We start from the raw sequence: 27,700 nt of genomic DNA, 5'->3' as shown, positions 1-27,700 counted from the left end.
ACTGGCATGCTTGTAGGACAAGCCAGAGCTAGACGATCTCTGTTAGATTTCCACTGAAAGGATAAGGATCATGCAATTTGGTAAATTAGCCATCAGTGACTGCATCAGACCGGTGTGATGATAGCAGGACGGAGAAGAGAAGAGGCTATGATGTCTATATCTCGACAGAAACGGTAGCTTTTCCCAGAACCACAGCCCGACCTCACTACACTACAGTGGGGGATAAGAAGAGCTCTTTGAGAACTGAGTTAAAGCCAGCAGAGAAAGTAGTGGGTATGTTAGTAACTCAGCTTCTCAAGGTCTATTTGAAAATCTCTTCCTTTACCAGATGAGCTGGAAAAGTGGTTTGATAAGAGAGCAGCCCACACATAAATGGTTTGTACTTATGTGTGCTTTAGCAGCAGTAGCGACATTGAGTTTTGATTTAATTGATGAATATCTCTCCAACTTTACTAACTTGTGCACATTTGCAAAACCATGCATGCCACAATTATGCCAAGGTTCTCATAAAGAAGAATGTATGTAGACTGCATTAAGTAGGGACTTCAGCAAACATCATTAAAAAGGCAACCTATGCTGCGTTTAACCATTCACATTAACATATCACAAGTTAGGAGTCAGAATTAGGCCCCTACAGTAAAATGATTTCTACATGATTTCATTTTCAGACTGCTGCTGATATCTGCATGCAAGCTTTTAGAGTTTAGTCCTCACTCATTTCCATGGTGCTCAATGTGGGCAATGTGCCAGATGACAGCCAATAGTACACTGCATCTTTGTTTCTTCAGTGAGGAAAGCAACAACGCCACAGCCAGTGACCCCACAGGCTTGTTGTGACATCTGGCACTGGAATAGTGCACCGTTATCAGCTGGGGGCACTTAACAGAAGGACAACACACCAGAATAGCCCTCTTCACCTCTGCCTCGAGGTGTCTGTCAAGGAGTCAAATAAGAGACTCTCAGTGGTTCATATTCTATGTGACGTGAACCAAGTGGACAATCCAGATAAATCAGGGTCGTCCTCGAAGAAACAGTGAACTCAGGTGTTCAAGCACCTGGTGCTCTAACAATAGCCTCACAGCCTTTAATGTGTAAAATCACACCACTGTTATTTATCCCCGAGGCTTACAAATGTTAGTAAAGATAGCTGTAAATGTACTAAAGGTGCTGCCATGAAGAGCTCCAAGAAACTAGAGATCATTAAATATATGAAGACATTACCTGAATCAGACATGTGATGCCTTCAACTCAAAAACCACTGAATCTACTTTGAAGACGACAGCACTAGCACAGTGAAGTGTTTATCATTACCACCTAAATATTACAGCAATTTGTCATTTTAACAGAATTCCAAACCTTATATTGCTTAATTTACCAAAAAGCCTTTCTTTATTATTAACCAATATATTTGGTCTGTATTTTCTGAATAGCCAAAGACATTCACATCATTATTAGAAGAATCTGGAACTACTGATTTTAGGGCAGTTTGTTGAAAACATTTCCTTAACCATTCAATTGATCATCAAAATTATGGCAACTTACTTTTCACAGTCATTCTATTGACTAGTTTTTCAATCAATTAAGAAATTATGGTCCATAACTCAAGAATCAGAGGAATTTTGGTTCAAAAATGACACAAGCAGTTAATCCATTATTAAAACAGTTGCAGATTGCCTTTTTGTTGTCACTAGTACAGTTCCTTCTGCACCAACACTACTTCGGAAATCTGTATAAAATCAGGAGCTTAATTTCCAAAAACAGTACGACAATACATTTTCTAAAGCAAGTCACAGAATGTGCACTGAAACTCGATACTGCCGACGCAAGAAGTACATTTTATCAAATAACTGGAAGTGTGTTCACTGCTACAGTCAAAGTGCTTAGGTTGTTATTTTACTGCGTGTATTCCTTATTTGCATGCCTTATTCATCAGCAATCATTCATCTGCAGTCAGATGAGGTTAACTGCCCTGGAGGGGGCACCTGGCAACCACAGCAGGAGAGGATGCTGCAGGACGCTGAAGTGGAAAGAAGTGTGAAAACCAGCCAGCAGTACACACCACCCAATGGTCCCGAGGCATCGTTCACTACAGATGAACACATATTTGTAACTCACGGCATAATGCCATTCATCTATCATTGCAAAAGAGAATGAAGTGAAGCAGCACATCCAACACCTACAACCAGGCTGCATCCCATTCTCCTACACCTGGGAAAACTTGTCAGTTTAATATTGCAAAACATGGACATCTCATGGATGCAGTCTTTTCAAAATGTTTCACCTTTGAAAAAATAAACCACTTTCTAGTACATTAAATTGACTTTTTCTTTGCGTGGTACTTCCCTCAGTCATCCAACAAAACCACTCATGTGGACCAATCTCTGAGACTTAAAGCAAGTGTCACCTAATGTACTACATTCTGCCAAGTTGAAATTAATGAATTTGCCTTGAACACTTTTGTTAATCAGCAAAATCTTGAGATAAAAAGGATTGTCCCAACCATTCTTCCACAGGAGAAGTAAGAGTTCCCCTGCCAGGATCTACATATCAAAGCATTTCCCCAGTCTGATCACCCCATCTTGGCCTTGGCAGGTGCAAGCGGGCGAACTGGAACAAAGCCAATCCTCATATATCAGGGCAACTTTAAAGGATGACCCAGATGACACTGTGAAACACTGTAGCTGCAATCGGATCCTCGTGAAGCATGCAATCGTTTAGCCCTGAAGTGTGTCAACTCTCATAAGGACAGGATGCTGCTAAGCACCCCCATTTAATGAGATCCACCTCCTCTCGATAGACATGCGACCCAAGACCTTTACCAAACTATTAAGAACCTTGGTAGAAGTTGGCACAAATATGAGTAATTAAAGTGCAGTTTATTAAGATAAAACGGACAGGACGGCAGCTTTCTTACAGGCTCTTTGACTGAAGTCTTACATGACTGAGCTTTCTGTACATGGAGATGGACACAATTTGAGATGCAACAAGCACTTATTTAAAAAGCTTCAAAGAAACTAATAATCTACTAATCATTTGAGTATTCGACAAGCAGCTTGATGTCTCCATGTTCTCGAATGTCAGAATCTGGGAACACTCTTGTAAATCTATAACTTTGGAAGTGTTTGGACCATTAATTAGACATCTGACGACTCCTTGTTTTTGAGGATATTGATGAGCTTTTCTCACTGTTCTTTCACTATTTTCAGTTAATCTGACATTCAGTTCAATAACTGGCAGGTTAATCAAAAGATTTAAAAAAAATAAATTGAGAGACGCAGTCCCACCTGTAAAGACACCCAAAATTTTAACCAAATTATTAAAGGCTTAAGTAGAAATTTGTCAACAATGTGATCAAATAAAGTGCAGTTTATTGAGATAAAATCAACAAACTGCTATTTTTTGCAGGTTCTTTGACTCAACTCTTGTACGGTGGAGCTTTCTGTACAGGGAGATAGACTCAATTTAAGCTGCAACTAGCAATAATATCTTTGGCTCAACAAAAGAAAGTTAATATGCAATTATGTTGATAATCCATAAATAAATTCAGTCCCTTTACAAGCAGAAATGATGACAAACGATGGATTTACAGTGTTGAATGTGAGAAGTAGCATAAAGTCTGATATTCTGAGGGATGTCTAGTTTTCTAGGAAAGGCATTTATCACTGATGGTTCATAGCCAGACAGTTAATTAAGACAATACCAGGCAGGTTAATAAGAAATGAAAGCAATTCTTTGATGCAGTCCTCAATGCAAACACAGATCAAATCTAATTGACTGAAAGGGAGAACTTTTACTGAAGCAGAGGGCTGCTGTAGAGCACTGCGTGTACAAAAGAGATGTGTTGCTGCAGGTGTGTAGGCACACACAGCACACGGGGAGGACTAAACTGCACAAATGTTCACTATGATGCTCTCAAGAGATCACACTTACCGGCCACGCAAACTGGAAGGGAATCAGAATCTTGCCAGCGTCGTCGATCTTATTCGGGTTATTCTTGGCGCTCTTAAAAGAAAACATATTTCCACCGAGAACTTGCGTAGATCCAGCTCCGAACGTGCAGGAGCCGCTGGTGGTGACCTCCATCTGGTACTCCTTCAGGCACACTTTGAAATAAGTGTCGCACTCGTCTCGAGTGCAGCGCAGGTCCTGGGAGCTCCTGGAGCCGTCGCAGCACTCCCCGTCCGCCAACTCGCCGTTTACATTCTCCACGGAGATCAGCTGCAGCTCGAAATAGCCGGTTGACTGGGACACCTAGAAACAAGACGTTAAAAAAGCCCTCTATTAAATATAGGCCCGTATAAAACAGACGACAGCAGCGTTTGTGCCGCTTAATTCGGTGCGTAAAGATGGGCAAGTATCCAAACAGTGTCTTATTCGCAGTTAAATCCATTATTAGGGCTTTGCGGATTGGGTGGATGAGCCAAAATTATTTGTAGCAGCATGAATGGAGCACGTGAACGGGCTACAGTTTGCATGCTGGGCTCTTCAGACAATCAGGTTACTCTGAAACGGGCACCAAATTACCCGCTGCAGCAGCCAATTGATGCAATGCAACTTCCAACTTGTTTGGTTCAGGCCTCATTCTACCCCCAAAAAGAAACGCACAGGACTCCAAAATGGAGAGTAGCCTGTATCAGTTCCTAAGACTTCAATCTTGTCATGGTAACACGATCACATGCTCCACGGCTACGTAATTCAATTATCGATTAATGTGATGCGAATATGCAATGCCGGAGCAAATACATCTGCCCACGCCCACCAACTTTTCACTATGCTCATTTAGAACATTTATTTTATTTATGCAGTGCAATATTATTTATTGGATTAGAGCCTTTTTTGTTTTTTTTTTACCTCCGTCCATAACGTCAACAGCAGGCACACTATTGGGAAGCAATTCCTAATCCTGGTGCGATTCCACATGCCTCCGATTAATTAGAGTGACATAGGGGGAGAGAAGCGATAAGAAAAGACAAACAGCCGCGGACCCGGCGACTAGTTCCTCCTCTCCTGACATGCAAAAACACAAATCTTCGCATGCGTGTGTTCTCCAGGCGTCCAGATTTCACCGAGGCATTACATGTGAGAGCAGGCGGCGGATTGCAGCGCAGTGATGGTCCATGTACAGGAGTGTCCCTCCGTCAAATCTCTCCACACAGCAACTGAGATGTTTCGTAGCCACAGCCTGAGGAGAGGATGTCTGCTTTGATTGGCAGCTCCGCAAACCACTTACAAATTGGCCTGCGGGCAGTCTCTGAGCCAACCGGATTAAGGGGCGGACAATAGTATAATAACCCCCCCACCACCCACCCACCCTCACCTCCACCCTCCTCTCCCTCCGCCTCCTCCTCCTCCTCCTTCTCCTCCCAAAACTTGAATTATGCTGGCTCTCTATTGAGCTTCATTTAAACAAACCGCATTACAGCGCGCAAACAAAGCAGGGGTCGACTTTAATTAAACGCAGCCGCACAGATATTATAATGAGTCGGGCCATTAGAGGGTTTTTTCCCCCTTTTTTCTTCAAATTAGGACCTTATCGGCACTGTATAGCGTTTAATTACAGTCCTAATTGGGCTCAGGGACAGATCTGGATCAGACTGCTTGCATTCTGCCATCAGGTGTAACTTCATTTAAAACAGTGAAACACAATACGCTCATAAACTTTTGCAAATTTCTGGATTTAACAATATTAAAGTGGTCAGATTAAAAATGTTTTCCTGATCATTTCTATCTGCTTTTTATTCCCTATAATGAAGCTTAAAACTGGATATGCATTCCCTTTTGTGATATAATTTAGGGAGCTCAAAGAAACACACCCTTCACCTTTATGTTTCTGCAGCATTCATGCCTATTAAAAGTAAAACTGCCCCACAACGCAGCAGTTTTCAGTCAACACATTGCAGCAGTGTAGAGCGCCCTCTACTGCCTATGCAGCACCGACCAGTTTACATGAAATGAGTACTGCAACATCAGACATGCTGTATTGTTCTCCTTATTAGATATTTCAGGATCTTGAATGGAAAAATACTCATGGTGCAAAACATTTCCCCTTCAGATAGTCAGTCATTCAATCTGCTTTGGTCTTTTATTAAAATTCTCTGTGCTGCCATCTATTAGTCTTTGCTTTGAACATATAAATCCATGTTAAAGTTTTGCATGTCTGACTGTTGTTACTTCATCTCTATAAACAACATTCAAGGTGTCCACCTCCTGTAACCAACGTAACAAGTGCATTTCCTCCCTCTACCCTCATACACTACATACAAGTGCATACACTGAAACAGATATTTGCACAAGCATCCATGCCTGCCTCAGTTTGGAATATTTGCATCACCTGACAGCCATTCAGGTGATCTGGTCAATAGTGACAGATGGCCCGTGTTTCTCTGTGCTTTATTAGCCTGTTATGAGCGTATTTCGAAGCATGCTGAAATGAAGAGTGTTTAATCTTTCTTTCTGCGTCTGCTCCAAACTACAAGATGACTAGGTTTGTAAAGCAAATTGACTGCTTGAGGAGTACTATATATGGTATTTGGACTGAAACATGGAAAATCAAGGGTATGATCCCTTAACCTTTACGTTCTATTTCTCTACCACCTCTGTAGTCTGATATTCACCAGGTTTTTACATCTGACACCCTCAAAGGCATAAAAGTGCTAAACAGGCATGAGCACTAATATTCATGTACAGATATTTTTACATCTTCTTTAGCAGAGGACCTGACTGATCTCGAGCAGCCAAATATTGCACCATTTACACTCCATTCTTTAATGAGCATTAGCCAAATCTTAGCATGCCTGTAATTTTGCAGTTCTCTGTCATTAGAATGAAAAGACAGATGTGCCATTAAAAATTGCATATAGCATCCATGTGTAGTAGTTTGGTGACTATTACTTTACTACGCTCTATATTGTTTTGAGGTCATTAAAGCAAGATATATTTGTGTATACTAGTGTAAATTTATACTCCTTTGAACAGCTTTGCACTGGACAATGACAGTGACCAGTACAATAAATGCCAACCCATAGTACGCAAAACTAGAACGACACAGTTTAGTTTCAGGTGAAAATTTAACATACTACAAGGAGCCATCCCACCCTCTGTATGAAAACAAGAAAGAGAAGCTGCCAGTCAAAGAGAATGTGACAGCAACCCCCCCTCCTCCCTCCATGTCACCGTCTCCTTCTCATCAGGCGACTGCCAGCCCGTCAGATAGGCCTTGAAGGAGGCCGCCGATATCCTCAGCAGCTGCAGCCACTTTGACGGGAACATTTCACACGCTGTCAAAGTGCATGTGAGTGCCTTAAGTTGGGCCACACTTAGTAAAGGGCTTTGGTTGCTGAAAGAACAATGTGTAAGGGTATACATACATGTCCTGGGCACTGGCCGACACATATCAGTTAAGTCAGTCCAAAATCGAAGTATTTCCAGAGCTTTTGGATTCTTGGAATTTTGCAAGAACTTCATGAAAATGACTCCTAATCACTAGTGTGCTGTGGTACTGTGTTAAGTACTGAATGATAAGTTCATGGATTGCCATGAATTGGTATATAAATTCATGTTCACCACACGGTTAATTTTTACTCTGTCAAGGGACGCTGGAGAGTAAAAATTGATTTGTCTATCTGTTAGCAACACTACTCAAAAACGGACTAACCGATTGAGATGAAATTTTCAGAAAATGACACAAGGTACAAGTGATTAGATTTTGGCAGTGATGCGGCTTATAGTCTGGATCCACAGACTTCGTAAAGATTTCTGTATCAAGCAGATCTTGGTGGTAGCAGGAAATATTCAAACTGTGAGATAGCAGCACTGTAACTATGGCTACAAGTGAACACTCCGTCAGCTGCCTGCTGATGATCACATGATTGTGATCCTACTACAAATCGACCGCTGCGGACCACAAATGTTTTTAGAGATTTCATCCCTCAGAAGTGATACAAAGACTGAGCAGCGTAGAACTGCCTTTCTTGACACTCAAGGACATTGTACAAACATATACATATATACACAAAGTACACATTAAAAAAACAAACAAAAAAACCCCACTAACAGTCCTATTAACCTCCCCCTTTTTAATGTGCTCATAAACAATTTCTAGTGCCATACATTAACAATATTGTCATGTCTGTATCAGCATTCAGCATGTCAGTACCCGGAACCGTTTTTATGTGAAGGTGGAAATGCTTCTGTAAAAGCATTTAGACTTTAATGATTCACTAATATGAGTGTCTCCATTGAAAGCGTGACTAATGAAATTTGTTAAGAATGTCTTTAAGCCTGAGCGATCCACTAGAGGAAGCTGCTATATTTTATTCTTATATAGAAATTATCTAGAACAAAAAAAAAAATCATCTGAAAATGCGATCTGAAAGTATATGAAATCATTTTAGACTGTTTTATGAAGCCCTGCTTTATCACATCAGTCATGGATAATATCTATCATGCCATAAAAGGCTAATATTAGCACTGAACTGATGTATCTCCCAAATTCTAACACCTACCAGAGGGCATCAGGCGCTGTGTGCCTACCATGTCTTCCTGTTTGCGTAGACCACATGCATGTGTGTGAGGCACAGAGAGAGGAGTGTGTGTGCAGGAGGAGAAAGGATTATGAGTGGGAGCGCTGTGGGGGGTTTGCCAGCCTCCAGGGGGGAGGTGAAGTGGATTTCTTCTCTCATACATTTTTCATGGCTTTTCTCCTTTCAGATCTCCAGTCTCTGTACATACGGCTGACGGGTCGATTCTCTTTTATCTTTAAGCATCTTTTGGGGACTCTCTGTTTGTGTCTGGTGGCGTTTGGGGGGGTTGATGGAGACGGCATGGGTCAAGGCTGAGACATGCTGTTTTTCATGAAGCTCTAATGACTATCTCACCACACTGGCTACTTAGATGACGCTCATTTAATTGAGGTGGGCAGCTTCAGTATCTTTCTCTCATGCTCACAGGACAGTGACTTAAATATTCAGTGAGATCTATGTTATCTACAGTGCAGATGGCTTCATCTCATAAGAATATTGTAGAGGTCAGTCCACGTGGACCATCAATAAACAGTACTGTTTAATGGCAGTTTATTTCCCTGGTGGTTTAATTCGAACACATATGTCTTTTATAGATACTTGCTGAATAATTAATAACCTCTGTTTTGACCTCTAAAGTTCAGCATCATTGACCAAACTTGTTTCCTGAGTAACATTTAACTAGCATCAGGAATTTTAATAATCACATTTTAGAGAGGCAGTCATTCAGTGCAGAGCTTCATGATGATAATGTCAAATACTGGCATAATAATAGCACTTTATTCTCTATTTTGTTCAAAATACATAATATCTTTTAAGCTTTCATAGGCTAAACATATAAATGTTTACTCTTACTTTATATTTGGACAAAGGCATTTACCTCTGAAAATGGCACGTAGATGTGTTTTCAAGCAGCAAATTTCTTCATATTTCTATTCCCAACAAGTTTACAAGGTACTCTGAACAAACCTAACCAAAGTGGTGAAAGACATCTTATAGACATTACAGTGTATATTTCTGTGGATGGCAAAAGTCAGTGTAAAGCTAAATGAACTTTCTCACTCCAGAATCTTTCTAACATCTATCTACCTACATGACTAACACCATCTGTCGTCTTTTGCATACAGGCAGTAGAATCAAAGGGGAACAAGAGGTGTAGAAGCAAAGTTGGTGGCCGGTATTGAACCATAGACAACAGAATTGTATGTCCACTGCATTTTAAAATATTTTAGGTATATGTCCCTCACAGACCGTATTATATACCTTACATCCAAATAAAAAATGTGTTGTAGCTACAGTTTGAGTTGTATATATAAGCTGAAAGAAAAAGAAATCACCCATAGTTTAATCTTCAGAGAAAAGAATGGGGAAACTATTGAACACTGTATCAAAGCTAGCAGAGGAATGTAGCCCTACTGGCATACTGATAGTCATGAAACACTACATGACAGTTGTGTAAATGCTGGTGAGTACAGCCTTAAAAATAAGTAAACTACTTTGTCAGTTGAAAGGCTGCTGGCTGGCTACAATACAGTAGCAGTGAGGGGCATAGCACTAGCATAAAGTGCTAGCACAATGGAAACATTTCATGAACTAGCTTATCTAGACATTGTACAAGCTAGCCACATACATTGAGCTAGCTTGTCTAATTCTTCTAATTTGCTAATTAGCTCTAGCCATCTTGGTAAGCTAGTTAAATAGCTCACCGAGATAGCATTATAGACTAACACACACACACATATTTAGCCCTGATTATGGGTCAATCCTCTCAACTGGAGATCAGGCCCATACGCTTTGTTACAGGAAGACAACAGAAAATATAAAATCACCAGGTTGCCTTAGCAACATTTAAAGTGGAAAAAAACACATACCAAACACCAAAAACATAATGTACTCAAATTCATTTAAAAGATATTCAATAGCCTGAAAACTTAACTACCCTGCCCCCAGGCTTTTTTAGAACAAAGAGCCATGTTTCCATGGTAACAGTCAGTGACACCTGCTTATTACTGTGTCTATGGTAACAATGGGTGACATCTGCTGACCAGTGTTTCCATGGCAACAGTCAGTGATACCTGTTCAGTCATGTGTCCATAGTAACAATAGGTGACATCTGCAGATCTGTGTTTCTATGGCAACACTCTGTGACACCAGCTCACCACTGTTTCCAGGGTAACAATCCATGAGACCTGCACACCAGTATGTCCATGGTAACAATGGGAGACACCTGCTGACCACTGTTTCCATGACAACAGTGGGTGACATCTCTTGTCCAGTGTTTCCATCACAATCAGTGATACCTGCACACCAGTATGTCTATAATATCTACACAGCAGTGTTTCCATGGTAACAGTGGGTGAGACCTGCTGACCAGTGTTTCCAGGGCAACAATCAGAGTCACCTGCTCACCAGTGCACCCATAGTAACAACAGAGGACATCTGCTGACAAGTGTTCACTGCTCATGAGTTATATTATTTTTTTTCTTTTTTCTTTCCTTTATTCTTGGCTGTTTTTTGTTTTTTACAGTATTGCTGACAAATATTGAGAAGCATTTGCGGACACTGCAGTAATCTTTTGTAAACACACCTCGGTGAGAACATTAAGCATTTATTTCCTTAAGGAAACTTAGGCACATCACGCATGAAGGACCGAAGCAGCAGTAAATAGCTAAGCCATCTCACATAGTCAAGAACTAGAAAGCTTTGTGCTATGGATGATTTTAAACATCAATCTTAAATCTGACAGTTTGATTTAAGACATGTCGTCAAAGTCTGTCTTTGAAAAGCATGCTGACATTTGTGAAAAGGTCGGGGACGTATTTGTACTTTTTAAAAGTTTTGTTTTGTTAAGGGGGCTGCACAGTGGCTCGGCGGTTACCACTGTCGCCTTGCAGCTAGTAGATCCCCAGTTCACATCTCGGCTTGGGCCTGGCAACCCTCTGTGTGGAGTCTACATGTTCTCCCTGTGCATGCCTGGGTTTTTTCAGGGTTCTCCAGCTTCCTCCCACAGTCCGAAAACACGCTCAGGTTAATTGGTGATTCTAAATTGTCTGTAGGTGTGAATGTGAGTTTGTATGTGTAGCCCTGTGATAGACTGGTGACCTGTCCAGGTTGTCCCCTGCCTTCACACTCAGTCAGTTGGGATCAACTCCAGCCACCTGTGACCCTAATGAGGATTACGAGGTGTATAGATAATGGATGGATGGATGTTTTGTTAGGTTTGTCTGAATGGTCGACTTACTGTAAAAATTAGTACAGCAGACTCAGGAGTTGAACTGCTGTAGTCCATTGTCAAGATAGTATCCGAATTGTTATCTTGTGCAAGGCATTTAGCTTACAGCACTTAAAGTTTAGCTGCAACTAGCAAGCTAGCAGGCCCTGTTGCCCAGCAACAGTGTTTTCATGACCTAAAAGACTTGGACACATACAAATTGTACCCTTGAGTTTCTATATCAAAAATACGAACTTCAGATTCAGATTCATTTGAAGGTCACATTTTTCATACGGTTCATTCTGACTACCAGACTCTATTTCAGCCAAAATGAATTCAATCAATATTTGAAGTGGAAATCAATCTGAGGTCAAAAATCACTTATACAATTCAGAGCTCTGTGTCTCAGTGACCTCAAGTCCTCAGTTTTTGCCTTCATTTCCCATGGCTGACTGAGCTATCAAGAGTGTGGAAAGGGCATTTCCGCTGTGATAAAAGGACACATGTAATCACTGCTGACACTGAGGCATATCTCTATTATACCCTTATGTTCTGCTCTGTTGATGGTCCTGTATGCATTCGTGTTTTCTCAAGCGGAGAGCTCAGATTTCATACAGTACATGCTGGTCTGTGTGACATGTTAGTGTTCAGAGGAGAGGAAAGACGTTTCCAAACTAACTGGAAATGCATAGTTGGACTTCAGTAACACCGGATGAGCAGGGAAACGCTTTATCTGCACACACACACACACACACACACACACACACACACACACACACACACACACACACACACACACACTTTTTAGAAGGGTTTACAATAGAAAAAAACACAGTTACAATGTTAACCAGTTGGGCAAGTTCGTAACGCTTCATAGTGCGCGTCTTGCTTTTCCTGTTCATGCTTGGCAGTCCTCATTTAACCTTGACGTTATTGGGACATTTACACTTTGAAATAATTTTCCACACTGAACAAGAATTTGAGGAACAGATGCCAGGGCTCCATCCTTAATACCTCTGATCCTAAATTATTCTCTTTTACTTCCTCTCCTCCTCTGTCTCCAGTCTATTAGAGATGAGTTTTAACATTTAGATTACCTAAATGCTGCCTATTGTGCTGTAAATCACTGTTTAAAGAGAACATGTGGTATGTTATGTAGATTTCTTTCCTGTCAGTGTTAACATAGCAGATAACATTTTACCTTTTGACTCCTTCCATATGGAGATACCGAAAGTGGAGACTGGCTCTAAGCCCTGATGCACAGCCACGACCTCGTAAATTTAACTCACTGATAAGACCAAGCAGATGCTGCACAAGGACTCATGGGCAGCAAAAATAAAGCGGCAAAACCTATGTGGCTTGTTTGATAGTAGGTCAAAAACAGAAACAGGCTGTGAGAATTCACCTGGTTCCTATCTAAGATTGTTATCAGTTTAGACCATGCAGTTCCTTCTCTGCTCTTCCTCAAAGCACGGTGCCATGTTAATCCAAGGTTATGACCTAAATGCTCAAGAGTTCAGGCCTGAGAAGCAACACATCTTGTATTGATTTCATGTGTAGGTTTGATTTTTAAAAACTAGATAACGTACTGTGGGTTATTTGATCTGATCTGAAGATTCAACTGCATTTGTAAAAGTTTTCAGGGAAATCTGACAGGATTTATGAAGGAAACAATAAAAAACCAAACATTTTTTCTAATCTTTGAATATTTATTATGAATAAACCATCATTCATTGGCTTGTCATAGTTAAATAACATACTATGCAACTTGTGACAACACAAATAGACACAGCTTCCCAGAAAGCTCAGATAAGCTTTTTTCCAAGTTATAAAGTTCTCTAGCTGTTGTAATAAACACAGGAAGAAGGTTGGGGTGGACGGATGGGTCAAAAACACCGAACTTTAGCTCAAAAGGCCATTGCTTGTTTCCCACTAACACACACAATTAAGAGTGGTCTCACTTTATTAAATGATTCACCAACTGTAAGCACCGTCATACTGTCAGTAGTGGTGTCAGTGGTGGCATGCATCCATCCATCAGCTATGTCCAGTGTGTCCTGTAGATGGTTGCACATACTGGATAGAAACAAATATCCAGACAACAATGCTTAAGCACACTTACACCAACAGCCAATTTAGAGTGACCAGTTAACTTACCACCCATGTTCTATGACTGTGAGAGGATGCCAAGTAGTCAGGAAAAATTACTATGTGCGCTGTTCTCAGGGACATGGGCCAATTATAATTTCAATCTGGAGGAAAAAACAGAAATACTTAAAAACACTGGTTAAACAGGCATTTATTTTGCTTTATACCGACTACATGAGCTGCCCCTGTAGACAGTTGTACCTACTCCAGCATTGACACTTCTGATTGTCCCTGAACAACTGTTCTGCAGGTCTTGAAGCTGATTGGTTGGACTCAGAAAAGACGGATATTGATTGGTTAAATTTGTAGAGGACGACCTTGCAGTCTTCTCCTCTCTAACTATCCGCCTACAATATTAAATTCCTTATTGAAGCTAACATAACAAACCTCCATGGTTCAATTTTCTAGAATTGGAGTTATGTCTAGTCACTGCTATTTGTTATGCTGGTGCAGTCTGAGTAAACATCATGTTCGAAGCCGTTGCAATGGAAACAGAGAGGCTGAAATGCTTTGTGGCTGCCTAATTAGTCTATGTTATCTTATATTTGTGAGAGATCTGTACATTTGCCTGCTTTTTCAGACCATTTGATAAACAAAAATGTCTGTTATGCTTTCATAAATAGACCCTAATTAACAAAACAGGCTGAAAAATATTTATTTTTTTCTCTCAGTTCATTTCATTCATTTTGCTGTGAATCATTATCCCTTGGCACCGGCTTAAACTTCGTTGGGAGATGACAAAATTTCCTCTACGCAGAAACAATCCTGCACAGGAGTGTAACCACTGTTCCTCATCAGCTATGACTGCTTATGTAAAAGTACCCTCAAGTAAGACATTTAATCCCTTGTTGCTCCGGTAAATCTGCTAAGCAGCCAAGAATCGGAGTACAAAGCTAAAGTGTATGAAAACTGCTTTGTACGAAGACATACAGTAGATTTGATAAGACAGATAGCACACCTCCTTCCCGTATGTGTAAGATCTAATTTGCATACAGATGGAGTGTGTGACTGTGGAGTCTGCTGGAATCATTCTGGCTTTGTGCATCTCTAACTGCAGAGGTAGTTATGGCAGTGGTAGTTATTGGATCTTGACTTTTCTTCAAAGGGCGAGTTTTAAACCCCACCTTCGAATGGATTGCATTCAGAAAGAAAGGGGAGGTAATCCATCTGCTGTGGAAGCGCGCACACACACACACACACACACACACACACACACACACACACACACACACACACACACACACACACACACACACACATCCAGATGGTCTCTGGAGAACACAGACATCCCATGTGTCCAGTTACAACATGAAAGCAACAGGGACGCAATTTAAGGACTGATCCATCCGCCCATCCCCTCCACCCTCTCTGTAAGAAGAAGCTTCATTAGAGATGTAACACAGTAACACAGCAATCAGCTGACTGTCAAAATTAATTTTCAACTTCAGTGTTTTTTTTAGGGATTAGTCAGTATGCTAATTCAACAATTTAGTTCAGAGTGAAATATCTCAACTAATAGATAGTCTTCCCTGAACAGATATACAGATGTAGCTGTGAGCATAAGATGCTAAACTGAAAGTTGCACCGGTATTTTCATATTAATTAACAATGGGTCAAATTATGTTGCAGTCTACAGTTCATTTAGCTCTATGAAGTATTTACATGTGTTAGAAGCTTACGACCTGCTCTACAACCTGATCTGTGCTTTTTGCAAATGACATGGATCTCTTGACTCCATCAAACCCTGAACATCAGTGAACTGAGGCACTTTGCAGCCAGTGAAGCATCTGGAGTGAGAGTCAGCACCTCCAAGTCTGAGGTCCAGGGTCTCTGCTGGAAATTGGTCAATTGCTCCCTCTGAGTTGGTGGTGAGTTGCTGCTCCAAAGGAGGAAGTTTTAATATCTCATGATCTTGTTCGTAAGTGATGGAGAAAAGTAACATGAGATGGACAGACAGACCGATGCAGCACCAGCAGTAATTAAGGTTCTGTACTATACTGTCGTGATGAAGAAAAAGCTGAGTCAGAAGGAAAGGCTCTCGATTTACCAGTTCATCTCTGTTTCAGCCCTAACCTGTGGTCATCAGCTCTAGGCAGTGACTAAATGAGGTTAAGGAAAGAAGTGGCTGAAATGAGTTTCCTCTACAGGGCATCTGGGCTCAGCCTTAGAGAGAGGAGAGAAGACATTCAGAGTGAGATCAGAGCACCTTTGTGTCAAAAAAAAAAAAGCTAGCTGAGGTGGTTTGGGCATCTGATCATGATGTCTCCTGAGTGCCTCACTTTGGAGGAGACCCCAGGTGAGACCCAAAACTTGCTGGAGGAATTACATGTCTCATTTGGCCTTGGAACTTCTTGGGATCCCCGAGGAGGAAATGGAAAACATTACAGTGGAGATGGACATCTGGATGGGCCTGCTTAGCCTGCTGCTACTGTGACCTGACCCTGGGTAAGTGGAAGAAAATGAATGGATGGATGCCGGATTTTTTTCAGCCAACTGGGAACTAATCTACATCTTTCTACATTTTTGGGCATCGCTACAGTTTATTACTTGAAATGACCCTTAATGTTAATTCAAATGCCCTGCTTAGCTCATAATAAACTGACAACCGGCATTTATTGCATAGCATAACTCACAACAACTCTATTCCGGCAATTCAACTTCTGTTTAAGACATGGATAGTGATGACAAAGCCATGTAAACACACAGGTGAAACACTTCTCATTCAGTGTCATAAAGGTTTAAAGAAAAAGAAATAGAAAAAGTAAGAACTTGACATTTAGTCCAGTGTTTGCATAGTGTACGTGTTTACAAGAGTTGCATTACCAGAGAGGCAGGTTTTGGTGCTGAAGTGGGAGGGAGTGGAAGTGTTGCCATTTTGTTTCCATGCAGCCTGCTTTTAAAAAAAAGTAAGAGATGTGTGGTCTAGGAATCTGAGAAAATAAAGATTATACACAGAAAGTGACACAATTTTAGAGATAAAATTGCTGAAAGAAATATTGCACTGATGCAAAACCATTTTTGTCTTCATAACAATGCCTTAATATGAAAGGCAATCTTCTTCCTGTTTTCCAACACACCTCTGCTGAATTATCTCAGATAAAAGGACAACAGCTTTTACTTTGCTAAATAACAGAACCCTGCTTTCATTTCTGGGAAAGCTATCAAGATGCAGATCTAGATCAGATTTTCAGGATTTACACTTGCTTTGGCTTATCTGTGTGGAGTCTTTGTGTCGTCCCTTTTCCTGATGCACATCTAGTTCTGTCTTATCGGATGTGTTTGTTCAAGAGAGATGATGTCTATCAGCAGGATGCCTTTAGAAGCTGCTGACAGATTTATCTAAGCAGCCCAAAAGTGCTGTAGAATGAAACTGTTTCACATAGCAAATCACATTTTGGGTAACTTATAGCTCCGTTTTTAGACTTAACAAGTAGCGTGCAACAATAAATGGCATATAAAACATTATACTGGTGAAAGTGGCAGGAAATTATTCATTTATTATTATACCACTGTGTTTGAAGATACTGTCAGTTATTCACGCAACCTAGACATATGTTGAAAAAAATACGGTCAATAATCACTCAAGTGTAAAGTTAGAACGTTCTAATACTTAAAATGTATTTACAATTGAAGGCTTTGAAAGCTTGCTGGACATTCCTGTAGGTGTGAAGCATTTCAATGCTGAGAAATGAAGAATGTCTCATGACAGTACCTCTTCTTTAATCATAAAACATCAAGGTTGTGCTGCCAAAAAATTCAAATATGCTGATTGTTATTTCCTTTAATAGCAGAATCTGATTCCTAATATTATCTTAAAGAAATGGCTCAGCATGTCTGTGTGTTGATACAGAACTGCAACATAGGAACCAATTCATGCTTTCTACATCCATGTGTCCAGTATGGTATGTGTAATGTCATCATCCACCCAAGTCTGCAAGGGTCCCTGCATTTGATTATATTTCCTTTACAGCTGACCTACACATGCTCTTCTGATATGACAAGAAATGACTGCAATAAAGGAGGCCACTGGAAGTACAGATGCATACAATGACCATCATTCTGCACTCAAAAACGTCACACTTGCCTGAAATTAGGTTTGGAAACGGAATAATCACACGACCAAAAGAGACATTTTGGGCATTAAACCCATTTTATTTCAACTTAATGCAGTTTAATCCAACACAGTTAGTGCACATGCAAAGTATCATATTTAAATATATACTGTATGTTTGTACCAAGTGTCATGTTTTGAAAGTTAAATATTTCAACATGTAGGTAATAAATTAACCTCAACGGAACATTACTAAAAACACTGCCCACAATGAGTATACACTTTCAATAAAGCATAAAATACATGATAAATTCAGAATCTGCAATGTTTATATTTGTATTTTTTTCTGAAAATAATTATTTAAAAACACAAATTCTGCGTGAGACACCAGAAAATAAAAAATAAAAACAAAAAAATCACAATTGGACAAATTTATGTCTTTACCATGAGGAAAAAATGTAAATTTTCTTTCACTTAAAGGTATTATGTGTAGGATTTTCATTTAACATTACACTACCAAGTAGAATAACATGTGCTACAACATATAGTCACTAAGAGCTGCTTTATAGCAGCAAAGTTGATTATTCTTCCCCTGTTGCTTCTCAATATTCAGCTACCAGTCTGCTTTTCAGAAGAAAAAGTGACCGACTCGCAGACTCAACCAAAATCAAAAGTGCCTGTTCCAGGATTCAAAACAAGAATCACTTCATGTTTAATCAAACAATGGAATATTCTTCAGACAACCAGCGTTACTGTCTGAGCTCTAACGTCCATGTCCAAGAAATAATTTAACAGAATTATACCCTTTTCAACTGGAGAATACTACACATAGCACCTTTAAAATCATTTTCACTTTAAACTGTGGCTCAGATCACTGAAAATACAGTATGAAGTTGTCAAACTGTGCACAAACTATTAAAAAAAGAAAAGAAAAAATCAATCACATTTGAAGAAGCAAGTACAGCATAGCCATGGGGGTACATCTAGAAAATTCTGGTACCGATGAATTAAGTATTCTGTCACAGAGAATCACTGAGTGCTGACAATTCTGATGTGTTTCTGAGAATTTGATATGTCAGCGCCTTAGAAGCACACAAACAGACACTAAATATCTTTGCTGTGTGCCTGAGTGATGGAGGTAGAAATGCTGGGCTAATGGTTAAAATCCAGCATAGGTAAGAATACCTTTTACTTACCTCAAATATTAGTTTGACTGTATATTTATCAGAAGTGGCATATGGCTTACCTGTGACACAGTCTGCAACCTCACTCTGAACTGTCAAAAGTGCAGTTACTGTTGTCGTACAGGGGAAGGTTAAACCTGTAGCAAACTTTAAGGGACAGTTAAAGCGTGTTTTCTTCTCAAGAATTAGATGAGATAATTGATAACTACTCAGATGTTTGCACAGTGAATATGAAGGTGCAGCCAGCAATTATCAGCTAGTCAGAGCTAACATCTGTCTACACAGAGGGATTAGCGTTAGCAGCATACAGCGAAGAAGGATGAGGGCTACTGTAAGTCAGCATTCTGATATTAAACCCAGCATTTTGGAGAAAAGTTAGAGAAAAAGAGTCAGAGTTCAAATAATGTTTTCACAGTGGCCTTAATCCTTTTCTGTAATGTACACTATTAAGAATGGCGGAGCTCAGAACCTAATACACAATGACTGTAGTTACATATACTACTGTTCAAAAGTTTGGGGGTCATCCAGACAATAATCAGCCGTTTCCAGCTAGAATATTCATTTACCACATTAACAATGTCTAGACTGTATTTGTGATTCATTTAATGTCATCTTCATTAAAAAAAATACTTTTCTTTCAACAATAGGACATTTCTAAGTGACCCCAAACTTTTGAACAGTAGTGTATATACAAGTTAAATGGAGAAAAATAGACATGAGAGCGCTAAATACATTTCAAGGTACATGTGTAATTGTAGGACATGTGAGCCTTTACACAACCAGAGCACACAGTTGCACTGATTAACACAGAGGCCTCTTCTGGTCCAACAGATGCCTCAAAAACACAGCTACAAGCTTTATGTACAGACATGGCAGAACAGCTAAAGATTATTTAAATAATAATAATAATGATAAAAAAAAAATGTAAAAACTTTTTGTGTGTATTTAACAAATAAGATGTGTACCGTTATTCGCTGTGCGTTACAGATGCTGGTACGCAGAGTTTGGTCTCTTTTCACAGAGCTAAGCTAGCCGTCTCTCTGTTTCCAGAGTTGAAGTTCAGCTAAATTAGCCAGTTGCTCGCTGTAGCTTCATATTTACTGTTCAGACATGAAGCCCAAATCAGTCTCCTCATCTACGGTAACTCTTGGCAAAAAGGTGAACAAGCACAATCCCCAAAATGTCAGACTTTTGTTTTAAGTTCTCCGTGAACAACAGTAGTCACCAGTGTTACTGATGTTCAGAATTTTTGTATTAACACAGAAAAGCACAGATATCTGAAACAACATATGACCCTAAAAACACAGCTGGACACAATTCATTAGCTTCTAAAAACAAGCTGAGCTCAAAACAAACTGTTGGTCTGATATCAGTGATCAGCTTGTGAGTTTTGACTTTACTGGCTAAACATAACTAAAATACTTACATACAGGTCAAACATACCTTTAAATTTCCTTCATGTGCCAAACTGACTATATAGAAAAAGTGGCTGAACCAGCTGAGCCTGAAGTGCTGCCATGCTGCTTGTTTCTTTCATAAGGGAATTCTCTACAACAATTGAGTCTCAGTCTCGGCATCACTGGACGTTAGACACTGAATTAGATTGATGGCATTTAATTGTCATTATGCCAGTTGATTACGATGCTACTATGTGTCTTTATTAATGTTCACCAAATACTCATGACCTCTGGACAACAGCTGGAGGAAGGTGTGGAGAAATACGTTTTAGTTCAAAAAGAAAAATAAGAATTTTAATATCACAGTCACATTTCAGTTCTTCACATTTGACAGGCACATAAAGTTACAGACTGGCCTTAAAAGTTAAAATGGCTTTTGTTTGTCACATTTTACATCAAGCCATATGAGAAGCAAACTGAGATATTTATTTAGAATATATTCCTTCTACTCTTGAACACTGATGGCTAACCCTTTTAAAATGTGGGAAACAAATCATTTTCTCTTGAGTCTCTCTAAGACAAATAGTGACTATTTTTATTATTTTCCACAATACTAGACAAAAACAAGACAATGGAAATCTGTGAGCACCATTGGAAATCTTAGAGTGAGGTTCACCATTAAACTACTCCCAACAAGTATTGAGATCCACTTAGAACTTATTAAACTGAGACTATAACAAAGATATGTTTCATATGGAAGAAGGTGGAGGAAAAAAAAGAAGGGTGGGGAACTGATGTGAATGAGCTGATGAGAATAAGGTGTCAAATAAGTTACCCTGAAAGCAGAAACAAACATTTAATGATATTACAGTGGGGTTTTCACATTGTAAAATGTAGTTAAAGTGAGAAATATTGTACAACAGCCCTGTTAGTGTTACCATGTGCATCCTAACATATAACACTAAAAAGTCAACTCGTGATTTTCCAAAGGTGCTTTCCACATTTTTCCAAAGCATCCTGATATTGTTAATGCAGATTCCTCCATTATCAAATCATTATCATGTCATTTGAACAGCACAAACTTGAATCTGCGCATCCTAATTTAGCATTTAAGGGGATCTGGTTTCATGTTCAGGTTTGGGTGCTCCGTTAATCCTGAGAATATGAGTTCAAAATTATGGCCCATAAGATTTGGAGCAAGATTTGGAGTGGCATTGTCAAATAATTCCAGTTTATAGTTGTAAATCAGCCTTTGTACACCTGTAAAATAAATTTGCACCAGAAAATCACCTTTGTGCATCTGTAGAAAAGATGTGTATTTGTAAAAAAAATTTAAATAGTGCAAAACTGAGTGCACCAACTTTCCACACTGTATTGATGTTTCAAGTGTAATTCTGACTCTGTCTTTACACTTGAATCTGATCTAACTGTCACAAGGCAGGGTCAAACTGTCCAACCAGACGGCAGATGGTTCCATCACTTTCACCTCCACTGCAGATGCTGAAAGATGCAGATTTTTAAGAAAGGTGCCGACACAGGATCTTCAAGCAAAATATTTTTTGTGTGCACTTTGTTTCTATACATAGATGTTCACAAAAACAATTTCTTTCTCTACACATTTCTTTTTCTACCAGTGTAAAAACTGCATTTCTCATGCAGATTTGTTGTACAGGTTTACAATAAGGCTGTCTAACAATGCAACTGAAAATGTATTTGCATACATCACAGCATTAGCTCAAATTTTTTTAATCCACACAAAGAAACTTTTTGTCAGTTTAGCAAAAGAGAGCCATCTTTTGTTTTCCAAGGAAATATATAAATGAAAACTATGTCAAGCAGTTCCAGCAAACTGTACAATCCTACTTGGAGGAATGGTCTCTGATTGACTGACGGACACAGAAGCTCAGTGAGGGGAGATACGTATGGCTTAACGGTTATAAATATAGTCTTATGCAGTGTGGGTTGAAAATTACACACATAATATTTGACTCTGTGTGAAACTGAACATATATAGCTTATGTTATTCAAAAAACATTTTGATTTTGTTTGTTAATGCAGACAATAAGACTTGAGGTGGCACCATATAACCGTACTGAGACACTTGATACTGGTCCTCTATTAAGAGAACTGCTGTGAGAATCAGCAGGGACAACAATGTACAACTAATGAACTAATGAAAGAAAATGAACACAAAACACAGGATTTTATAGGGGGAAAAAACAAAACAAATGTTGATATTTGATTGTCAGCAGTTCTTAATGCTCAAAAAGCATACAAGAACAAAATGAATCCTAGACGGACACTCTCATACTAGCCTAGAGTGTTTCCTCATTTTTACACCAGGAAAGGTAACCCGCTTAGCAGAGTGCACAATACTCACTCAGTTGGTAGCTGACTAATAGTATAATACAACAGTCCTGCAATAAACTCTCTTTTAATGAAGGTCTGTTTCTGTACAGAGGTGTGAATTCAGCCATATGGTCATTTTGGAGAATGTAGCCCGTGGTGCTGCCTGTCTATTATTTTGCCCATCTCATTTACATCACTGAAGAGAGGCAAAAGAACAGAAATGTTTCTGTGTATAACACATTACAACTCAACAGAAGGCTGTTGTATTAGACTGAATTAGTGTTTGGTGTCATAAATAAAGTTGTAACTGAGTACGCATTAATTGCAGGTTGTATTATGAGGGACTAGAATTTGTTTTTGTTAAATAAGACTTTATTTACTTTACTTCTAGATTTTATTTTACCACCACCCGTGTATGTTTAACCCTCTGAACTCCAGTAAGTTTCTGGGTGTTTTCTGCGTCTGACACAGTATTACTACCGATTTATTGCAGCACTATAAAGTTCTGCACTTTTATGGAAATGGAACAATCATGGCTAGAAGTAGAGTCAACTCAGTCAACTCAAAAATGATGTATTTTTTGAATGAATATAATGTGATGAGTCCTAAAAAAACAAAAGAATTTGATTATTTATTTAACAAAAATTGACAAAAGAATGGAAGTACGGACAACAACATTCCAAGGACCCAAAACACACCTGAACTTTTGCCACATGACTGTTGGTCACAGCTGAGGCACTAATGGCTTCTCAGTTGTGATGATGATTGCAGAATTTTTAGTTTTTAACTGGATCCAGTGCAAAATGTCTATTTTTAGTGATCTTTTTAAAAAGGAAATGTTGAACCAAGTGTTTTTGATAACATATCAGAGAGTTGAATGAGTTTTAAACTTCAGATTAGTAATTTGTAGACAGAACAACACGTCACACATGATATATCGATGACCATTAAAACGTTCAAAATCTAGGGATTATTTTTTATTACAGTTTTTGGACCCTATAAATGATTTTAAAAGACGAAATGCCTTTGAAAACCTGCCAGCAGGTTTTGGGGTTCAGAGGGTTAAAGTGTCATTAACATCGTACAATAAATGCTACGAATAATAACCTAATATCTAAAACATACAACAGTTTTTTGTGATATTTTTGTGTTCAACCAAACGCCAACACTTTATGCAGGCAGGGCATTTAATAACAACTGAACAGTTAAAGTTTAACCACGACAATTTTGTCACGCATTGCATTTCCAAACTTTCAAACTCTCAGGAGATTTGAACATGAAATCACCGGCTACAGCAAAACCTGCCAGTGTAGTTCTCCTATTGGCAAGTTGAAATAATGTTTAAAATAATGTGTCATCTGTTGTAAGCGAGCATTAATTTTCTAAAACTATTATTGGACTTGCTTCTGTTCTTGCATATTTTTAACAAGACTACAGGGTAGGGATTTCTTATTTTTCACATCAAATAATAAATGAAGTACCAGCCCTTTTTGAAAAAAGAAAATAGTAACATATAGTAGGAATAGTAAGTACTTTGTTGCGTGTAGTTACTCGAGCTGCAAGTGATTTTGAATGTAATAGTATCATAACATGCTGGTCATTGTCACATCCAGAAATTCACCCTGAACATGGCCAAAGTTTTAGGACCTGAGAGTTTGGTAAATGGCTGTTATGATTCACTTTATGAGATCGGGTTTGTGAGTTAATGATCCTCTAAGGTTTTCTACAGGGGAACTTGCAAATTATTTGATCAAAAGCAATACTTCTGATGGGATAGGTCCTTCTACACATGCTCCTGAACCTTGATTCATGTGTTCAACATAGAACCTTGAGGTACAGCATGTGAAGATTTTGCCTTTTTACCAGTATCCTCTGTATTTGTTTAAGTAGACTCAAACAAATTCAGCCGTCCAGGTCATGGTAATAAGACTGGATGGTAGAAGGCAAATGGGCTTCTTTTTGACTCTTGAAGACATACCAGTTTAACATAAATGGCTTCCTTAACTCCTCTGTCTAGAATGTGAATAGCTGTCCTTAAAGGAGCATCCTTTACTCTGCAGATGCTGGTGCACTGCTGAGACTTGTCCTGAGGAGATAGCTCTCTAGTATTGTGCTTTTGGAGAGGTTGTTTGACCTATATATAGGTCTGTGCACTCCTCATGGTATTGGACTGCACCCACCTCTAAACAGAGGAGGTGGTCAACGCCTCCACTTATCAGGTACTTATAACACTGTCCTGAGATACCGCCCCAAGACAATTTCACCGCCATTGACACTTTGACTCATCCCTCACTTGGTGGTTTCACAACCATTTACACCTTGAATCAAGTGAGTACTGGGTGGTTAATAGGTAATGAATCGTGTGATTTGGCGGTGAGAATAAACACCAGTCAGCTGTAACTGAGAAAACCATTTGAAAGAGAGACTAAATGTCTTCAAAACATAAAGAGAAGCCAGTTGCCTTCTTCTTTGGAATATATTTTTTCAATTCTTTCAAAATTTTGCAAAACAAACAAACAAAAAAAAACCCTCTCTTTCATGTCAGGCTTGGAAAACTAATGGCAAAACCATGCAGCTTTTCACACCCCTAACCATATGTGAAGATGCCATTAGAAGTGGATTAAAGTGTCTTGGACTAACAGAGTATGCTTTTAATCAGGATTGTGCTTCGGTATGATGATACACTGAAAACAGAAATTAGGCCCTCGGTGCAGAGGTAGGTGTATGCTTTTCATGAGTAGTGAATTAAGTTTGCTAATATGTCGACTGTTTGGACTTTATAAAGAATTTCAAACAGAGTGAGAGTTGATTTCAGTGATATGGAGTGACTTTTAGGCTTGGGATAATATGATAAGTATTGCTTAAAGGCTGTGGATCAGAGAACGTAAATGAGGCATGCCTGAACACCTCGACTGTTACAAGGCCCCACAAGACTAGCATAGTTTTTGCATTACTGGATCATGGATTAAAGGAATACTCCACTGTTTTTTTTTTTTTTTTTTTTTAAATTTTAGCACATTTTGTCAGGCAAGTACAAATGTTTACATGAATGACTCCAGTGGAAATATCAGCATGTTAAATGTCAGCAAACTGAGACTAAAAAGAGATACATTGCTGGTTAACATCATACCTTAATGCTGCGTTCATTTTAAGTAGGACAGAAGGTAGAGATGAGAAAGAGTCCTATCTTATGACTTGCAAGATTTCACATTATCCAGATGGCAAAACAGTAGAGTTGACCCTGTGAAAATGGAAATACTGTGCACTGACAATACCATATCCTTTAAAACTGGGTTTAATTATACTAAACATTAGTCTTTGGCTGACATGGAGTCTCCATATTTGTAGGTTTAGGCACTTCCTCATAATTACACTAATATCATAACATAATAGCTTTATTAAGTGGTAACTCCAATAAATTCGAGCTTCGAAAAATGTTATTTACAAGTCAGAAACTTTAACCTCAAAAATGGAGAGTTTGAATACTCAGTGGTGTAGGAATAATGGGAAGAGGCTTGAAGAATGAGAAATGGCTTTTTCTTGGCCAGTATCGTATCTTGAAGGTAGCCAATGTCATGTAGATAACATTCAAGGTCCACATTAAAAGCAGTGGAGCATTCCTTTAATTGAGGGCAGGCTAATGAAATCAGTGATATGCAGCCATTTATAACAGATGGCACAGTAAAACAAATGATTAGCATATAAAAAAATAATCAAGAAGAGAAAAAGTGCCAGTGACAACCGGCTATGGCAAATTTGCTTTTAGGAAAAATATTAAGACTACATAAAAAAGGGAACAGGACAAAACTTAAAGATACCAGTTGGCAACAAGACAAGGTGCCCACCCTTCATCATGTACCAATAAGCAAAAAGGCAATACAGGATGAAAAGCCATAAGGGAAAGAGTGGATGTGCTGGGCCAGTGTTTGATTTAAACTGGAATAAATGGTAGAAAGAAGGGTAAGTTAATACTAGTTACACATTGGTAGAGATCTTGTACTTGGGAGACATGTTATTATGGAACCAGATGAAACTAAAAATGACGCCCATGGTTTTGGGTATACGCTCGTCGTAGGCAAACGTCATGGCCTCATGCAGCGGGACTTTGACCACCTCGATAAGCTCTCCCTCCCGCGGCTCACCTCCACCTGCGCTGACACAGTTGTCATCAGACACCTCGGCGTAAAACATGGTCTGCTTGGCACCTGTTACACCTACACCTGACCTGTAGGGGAAAGAAAATACATTTGCAATTGTTCTTATCTTTTAAACAGGGCTGAGTGCCTTGACATTTTAAAAACTGTGAACACACCCTCTGTGACATTGCCAAAATGCTATCTTGCTTTTCAGAATATAAATATTTTCTCTACCGTTCTCATTACCAAATAGTTTACCAAAATGCAAACACATGAGCATTTCAAGTTGTCCATAAAGTAAGAGACAAATGATGGAACCAATACTCAAAATCCGCAAGCAGAGACAAAAATACAAAAAGTGATACAGATACCTAAATGTTTTATTGGAAGACAACTGGACTTCTATTTTGGTTCTACTATGCACTACCGTTCAAAAATTTGGGGTCACTTAGAAACATCCTTATTTTTAAAGGAAAGCATTTTTTTCAATGAAGATAACATTAAATTAATCAGAAATCCAGTCCAGACATTGTTAATGTGGTAAATGACTGTTCTAGCTGGAAACGGCTGATTTTTAATGGAATATCTACATAGGTGTACAGAGGAACATTTCCAGCAACCATCACTCCTGTGTTCTAATGCTACATTGTGTTAGCTAATGGTGTTGAAAGGCTGACTGATGATTAGAAAACCCTTGTGTAATTA

General features: G+C 39.1%; 2 protein-coding genes across 4 annotated transcripts in view; both read right to left on the bottom strand.

The window, feature by feature from the left end:
* jag2b (jagged canonical Notch ligand 2b) overlaps positions 1-5,179 on the bottom strand; it is a 59,772-nt gene extending 54,593 nt beyond the window's left edge. For 2 of the 3 annotated variants that reach the window (XM_023299674.3, XM_055016131.1), the window contains exons 1-2: positions 4,852-5,179; positions 3,931-4,251 (exon numbers count right to left, since the gene is read on the bottom strand). In XM_023299674.3, the coding sequence (XP_023155442.2) occupies positions 3,931-4,251; positions 4,852-4,920 (390 nt within the window). In that variant the 5' untranslated portion in view covers positions 4,921-5,179. The remainder of the gene's footprint in view (positions 1-3,930; positions 4,252-4,851) is intronic. The other variant, XM_023299675.3, reaches the window with a different exon arrangement.
* Positions 5,180-18,005: 12,826 nt separating this feature from the next.
* Positions 18,006-27,700, bottom strand: part of nudt14 (nudix (nucleoside diphosphate linked moiety X)-type motif 14) — a 32,236-nt gene continuing 22,541 nt past the window's right edge. Inside the window, exon 5 of the mRNA XM_023299690.3 lies at positions 18,006-27,084. Within this exon, the coding sequence (XP_023155458.2) occupies positions 26,835-27,084 (250 nt within the window). The 3' untranslated portion in view covers positions 18,006-26,834. The remainder of the gene's footprint in view (positions 27,085-27,700) is intronic.

Source organism: Amphiprion ocellaris, chromosome 12, assembly GCF_022539595.1.
Source record: "Amphiprion ocellaris isolate individual 3 ecotype Okinawa chromosome 12, ASM2253959v1, whole genome shotgun sequence".
Classification (NCBI taxonomy): Eukaryota; Metazoa; Chordata; class Actinopteri; family Pomacentridae; genus Amphiprion; species Amphiprion ocellaris.
This window is presented reverse-complemented; position numbering and strand designations above follow the sequence as displayed.